Genomic DNA, 6622 nt, shown 5'->3' on the forward strand with positions numbered 1-6622 from the left:
CTATCGTAATCTGCTAATATTGTATTGAATATGGCAATTAATCATATTCATTAATTAAACACATACTCTGATTTCTTTTTATACTGACACCCTGACACTTTAACTATAAAAAATATACATGCTCCAAGTCAGGAACCGTTACATTAGTGCATTTCACAATTATTTTATGTTTTTTAGCCAAAAAAATGTCCATTCTTTTTTATTCTACACCCCTCTTTCAAATATCATAGAAACGCCCCTGTGCATGTTATCTGTCTTGAAAAACTTCACAGTAGTGAAATAGGAAGCCGGTTTCCTGAAGTACAGAAAAATGGACACATGACTCATTGATAAAAAAACCTGAATTAATGCCTGGATTGCTTTGAAATACTTTAATATTGAGAGAACACACTGTTCTGTCAATAAAGCTTAAACATTAGAATATGCGGAAATTGTGATACTGTCTCCCTACCTTGGATCATCCTATTTCCGTTTTATCAACACACTCATTCGACCTTGATAGGGAGCGGCTAGTCGAAGGACAGTGTTCCAGATAACTGATATTATGTATACACTTTATAATATAGGGAGAAATAAAACACAACAAATATTAATATTTGATGTGTCGTTCGTGATATCGTGTCTAGGTTTAATAACAAGATATTACCAATGGATGTATTTGCGTGTAGTACGGAAATAAAATGTCCTTTATCGCCCTAATTGTCACCGGATATCTTTATGTATTTGTTATGTGCAGAACACGTGGTCAACACCGAACTCCAAAATGATGAAACACCTGTCTGAGCGTTCTCGAAGATATGACGTAATTGCGGAACCCACGGTCCAAGTTACGGTAGGCACGTGACTACAAGGTCCCTGAAACCTGGGCCCGTCATTTGATAAGAATGCAATGTTGGGGAAGGGAAGTATAACAAGTTTTGTCACCAAATCATCGTTTAAAATGTATGTATTAAATATAAGGTGACACATGCATGGCGGAAATGCGTGTTTAGCATTCTTTGACCCAAACTTTGTGTTGCATACCTGTACGTACCTACGCCACATCTATATATATATGTGTGTGTATATAAGTAACACATGTGTGCGTTCACTTGTATACAGTGGCCACTCACCTGTGTACAATATAAGTATATCTGTATATATGTGCAGCAGAACGTGCTATTTATATATTAGAACAGAGACGGTGTACTACTATACAAACACTTATAAATATTGAAATGTGCTTGCACTCGAAATTTATTCACATTAAACATGTATATACTTATAACCATTGATAATGTTTCTACATTGCTGTTGTAACTATCATGTGTGAAGCAGACTGTCGCTCACTTCTGTTCAACTTTTCCTGTAAAACGCAAACACCCTTTCCCAGTCTCTATATACTTCGACAGATTGCTGATTTTTCACGTTTTGTTTCTTTAGAAATCAGCAGTTTTCCCTGCTACTGGGTTTTTGCTAAAATTAAAGTAATTCATTGCACAAACCAGCTAACACTTATTCATTAAGACATCACATTCATCATAACTATATCATTGTCATTCTTAAAAAAGTAGTTATTTTGACACATTTTAAATTTCATCGGGTGACACCCCCTACCCACCTAGGTCCCCTCCACTCACCAACTCTTCCAAAAATTGTAAAGGTTGGCAAACATTGTCCATTGTGTGTCATTACCCGATCAGGTCACTTTACCTTGATATGTCAATTAACCGGTTTACTTCTACAGGGTTCACTGTTTAAATAGACAAATGAATTAACCGAGTATTACGTGCATGCGTATTACACAATGTCAGCTGAGACAACTAGGGAGAGGTCGACATATGAGAGACTCGTTACGTACTTGTATGGTTAAGTGCCTTGTTTCAAGTTTTATACAAACAACAAGTGATATTCAAAGTTCCTTGGTAACTATGCTTAGATTTATGAAAGCTGCACGGATACGTGAACCCATAGGGACCAGACATACTTAGACGTTAGAATATTTGACTGGTATATTATATCCTACGAACAATAGAGCCTTTAAAAATACAATGCAAATTTATAAAACAGAAAATGCATTTAAATATCTGAAAGAAATCCCGTACCATTTTCGCAAAGCATTCGAATAACTATAATACCAAATCAATGATAATAAACGTCATCACACAGCCATTCATGGACGTTTTATTAGTAATGATTTGATTTGGGTGTTGACGTATTGCGGTCTTTCGGCCTTTCAGCAGACGACAAACAGTGTGTAGGGGAGAGAAGAAGAAGAGAAAGTAGCAGCGGAGAATAGGAGTCCTAATGGTCCTTGTATGATTTCAGAAAACGGCTCCAGGGCCGAGATAGTATTGATGTCAGTGAGATTATACTTATGTACAGAGGCTATAATTTTAATAGGCAAAAACGGGTCTAGAAATGTTGATAGGGGCGGGCTAAAACGATACGGGATCCAAATTGTTTTCAGTAATAAAATCGACCGCCCGACAATCGGTGCGATGCTGAATGTCGAATGACTTCTTAATACCTGTACGATGAATTGTAAATAGATTTCGTGAACGTATGATGAATTGCCTCATGTTGAAATGTACTCTCTTTGTGTTCTCTCCGTATTTTTGTATTGAAATAAAATTGCATTTCAACGTGTTTTTCTATAGCAGTTCATCCGATATCCAGGTTGTTCCCACAAATCATTGTAAAATTTACTATGGAATTATCGTGTTACTACATGTACAAATTATTTGATACTTTATTAGAAAAAAAACTGTCACAATCTCTCATATAATAACAAATACTGTTACACACTTTATCATGTGATTAAACACATTTACACTTTATTATGTTATCAAAAATTAGTTACCGTTTAACTATAATTAATGTTACACTGTATCACCCAATTACAAATACGTTTACCCTTACACTGTAATAACAAATGTTTCTATACTTTATTAGTGCTATTAGGTTCCGGGTTTTCTCCCTAAATAATACATGTTCTTTTCTGCACAGCTGATTGATTCTTTTTAAATGCTGAGGAAAAGAAGTACGTAATACATGTAGACAATAACGTTCACTGAGGAACGCCATCTATACATGTACACGTATGTAATGCATACCCTGTATTTTAAACTGCAACATGGAGATCAGGTCAAGGAAATGGAAATCTTTACATAGTAAAATGTAAGATGATCCTAAGTTTGATGAAACTGTACAGTACTGTGTCGGATGTTAACTGAGGAACCATAAACAAGGAAAGTATTGCCTCGTGAACTCAATAATTGATACATGTATGAGGAAAATACACAGCTCAGGACACACGAAGGTCTGTGGACATCAAGTTGTAAAATAAATATAACGCACTGATTTCTAGTAGAGTAATGGGTCTCTCGGGTCGGTGTTACACGGTTACGCCGACAAAACAACAAATAATTCCAAAGTACATTCAGCATGCTTGAATATACAATTTACCTGCATTAGTCTTTTAATTAATGTGTTTGGTTGCGCTCGGTTAATAGCAACTGCATCTTCATATTTCTAGTATTTGAAAATGGTTCTATACTTCGGTTAATTCTAAAAACGATATCCCACTCTTTTCTTACAATATACGTACATAAACTGCCAACTAAACCGACATTGTTGTAATGTCACTCTCAAAATCCGTGACGTGTCAATTGCTGACCGTTTATATGCTTTTAACAAGGACTGTCAACACATTTCAAACAAAGATCACAGTTTACGACCTATCTGCGTTACATAAGAATTTGGTCACATTACACATATACAATGTAGTACCTGTATTTAATATCGGCATGTTCGTAACTTGTGATAAAATATCGCTAAAGTATTAGGTTAACACTATTTTAGATACAATAATAGCACGGCATGTGTAACCATGCAGATTTATAGACTAGTAGTAATTTATTTGAAATATGTTTGAATTAATCAATCAATTAATCAATCAATCAATCAATCAATCAAGCATGACTGTTCTCGCGTACACGAGTCCAAAGCTTATCACTAGCGTATCGTGGAATTTGTCGATTAAACTACAAAGTGAAGCAGAAAGCTGGCATTGTTTGGAGGTATCGATTAGGTATATATGAAATGAAGGTGTCTGGCTTCCGTGGGCTTCATTCTACCCCGATCGATGGAAAGTGTATACATATGTACAGTACAATAAAGCCCTTGTAGTCAGGCCGGCCCAGGTAATACGGGGTTTCCAAGCACCGTGGTAGAAACTTTGTCCAACCCTAATTTAGAAAAGAACATAATATTTACGTGACGAACGTTACTGCTTCGTCACGGTGAGGTGCACTTAGTGACTAACTTATACATGGACAGGGAACACCTTCCTGTAGTGACTAACGCAGAATAGAAGCTTTAATTAAGATGCACGGTCTAGCAGCTTACTTTTTATGATTTTTTTTTATCGTAAGTAAAGATCGGCACGATGAAGGTCAATCGAGTACAAGATTATACAACATCATCTCCAGGCGCACTATAGGTTTGTGAGCAATATACTAGTGTATGAGGGGGCGGAGTAGGGGGTGGTAACATAACCTATTATTTCCTGGTGATGCCGAAACGGAGGAAGTGAATAACTGAGCCTGCAGAGAAGAGACGTAGCTAGGGAAAGGGTGGGCCTTTGAGGGGACCCATGTGGTAGGGGCGTAGTGAGGGCTAGGGACCTGTACGTGGTCGACTAGGGTAGTAGTGATCAAGATTTGAGGAGGGGGCAATAGGGCAGAGACGTAATGAGGCCGGGGTAGAGGTGTAGTACGTGATGGTAATGGAGTCTAGGGAGTAGGGGCGAGGAGAGATTCAGTTTTATACAGAGAAAGGGGTGGGGGGTAATGAACCCCTTATCCTCAATCACATTACTATTCCATCAGTTACATTTGTATTTCATGCATAACATTCACTATAAGCGTACATGTTTTCTTCGTCAATTTTATAGATTTGACGACGTTAAAATAACTTGATTTCTTCAATTGCGAAACGTTTCTTTTAAAAGTACTTACCCAAAATCGATACATAGGTGGAATTGCCTCTCGGAAGTGTGTGGGATTCCATAATACCGAACCATCCATTCGGGTATACAGCTGGTACCTTTCCAACCATTCTCCTTTTTCGTACGGAATTGGCAATCTCCTTCATGGTAAATTTACCTTCCGCTCTGTATCCAAGATCTCCCAGAATCCGAATCCGATTTAAAGGACAAAACATTATCAAATAGAAGTAATAGAATCCAACACTTAATATTGCTACAATTATATAGGTGGTCACTGCATAAAAATCCGGCCATGTCGTCAGTAAGAATAGCATCCGTCCGGTTAAGGTGCAAACTGACCGGTACCAGAGTTCTCCGACTTCGAACAAGGGCACGCGCAGCAACTTCTCAGACACACTGGCCGATACAGCTATCACTAAAACGGACAGCAAAACTCCTGACAGGACAGACTTTGAATTCATTATGAATGTCTGTAATTACAAAATAAAAATAAGGAAATACGTTGCAATATATATAAATATAGCCACAATATTATCGATTGATTTGAATTCAAATATTATCTAATGCTTCATTATATACACCTCCCGATAGGTTCGATTCGACACGTGTTGTTCCGTGCTACATGACACTTTAAAATAAAATCCACTTTCACAATCAGCTATAAATATACAGTTCAGGCGAGCACATGTGTTAGTGTATGTGGTTTATTGGGTCTCCGCGACAATAATCCGGTATCGTGAACTTGCTGTAACTAGTTGTATACACTGCGTACTCAAAAGGAACCCACCATTGACTGTGGAAATACTACCATTCAATCGATAGAGATTTCAGATTTTCCACCGCCCTAACAATACGGTCGTATTCACTCTGAGCTCCAGTACACACTGTTAATGTCAGTGGTGTTAATCTCTTACTACCACGTGTTGGCAAGGATGGGATGTTAGAGTAATCAAAAACCACGTGACCTGGTTTCTCCGTTATATGAAGAATAAAACCGAACAATCAAGAAACTGTAAATGTCCCTTTAGTGATGTGTGCCCGAGCCTGTTCTACGCCGTCGCGTCATGTTTTTAAATAGACGTAGCGCTGCCAAACCTTCCTAGCCCTACACACAAATCTGGATATGTCATTTATTTAACTATGTTGTAAAGTTATATAAATTGAAGACAGTGTGTGCTATAATCACCACGGAATTAGATTAGATAAGTCCGTGATATCACGGACTTACATAAGATATAATTCTGCAGTAATATATACATTTTTATCATCTAGATATTATGAAACAATGAATTATAAATCATACATTTTGTAAAACGTAAATATTTATAGATATATATGGGATTGATACAGTCATTACATGTAATTAAAAAACGCGCGAACTAAATTGACTCACGTGAGATGGGTCACTCTCGGCGAAGTATAACGGAAATCGTGGTACAGGAATGTAGGCCTTTTATCATATATACAAGACATTTAAGACACGTTTTGGAGTCAAAATACCTTAAGAAAATATAACAATACAACAGACTGACTTTTACGTACTTCTTTCTGTACATTTAATATATAATAGGACAAGGTGTAATGTTTTGTATTTTCTGGTAACTGTCATGTACGACGCTGTATACACATGCA

At 37.1% G+C, this 6622-nt stretch overlaps 1 protein-coding gene across 1 annotated transcript in view; it reads right to left on the reverse strand.

Annotated features, from left to right (window-relative positions):
- The window catches only part of LOC110464414 (cholesterol 7-desaturase-like), a 39233-nt gene extending 33318 nt beyond the window's left edge, over positions 1–5915 (reverse strand). The window contains exons 1-2 of the mRNA XM_021519615.1: positions 5778–5915; positions 5001–5460 (exon numbers count right to left, since the gene is read on the reverse strand). Coding sequence (XP_021375290.1) covers positions 5001–5460; positions 5778–5801 — 484 coding nt within the window. The 5' untranslated portion in view covers positions 5802–5915. The remainder of the gene's footprint in view (positions 1–5000; positions 5461–5777) is intronic.
- Between the last annotated feature and the right edge of the window lie 707 nt (positions 5916–6622).

The sequence above is a fragment of the Mizuhopecten yessoensis genome, unplaced genomic scaffold, assembly GCF_002113885.1.
Source record: "Mizuhopecten yessoensis strain PY_sf001 unplaced genomic scaffold, ASM211388v2 scaffold10987, whole genome shotgun sequence".
Lineage (NCBI taxonomy): Eukaryota > Metazoa > Mollusca > Bivalvia > Pectinida > Pectinidae > Mizuhopecten > Mizuhopecten yessoensis.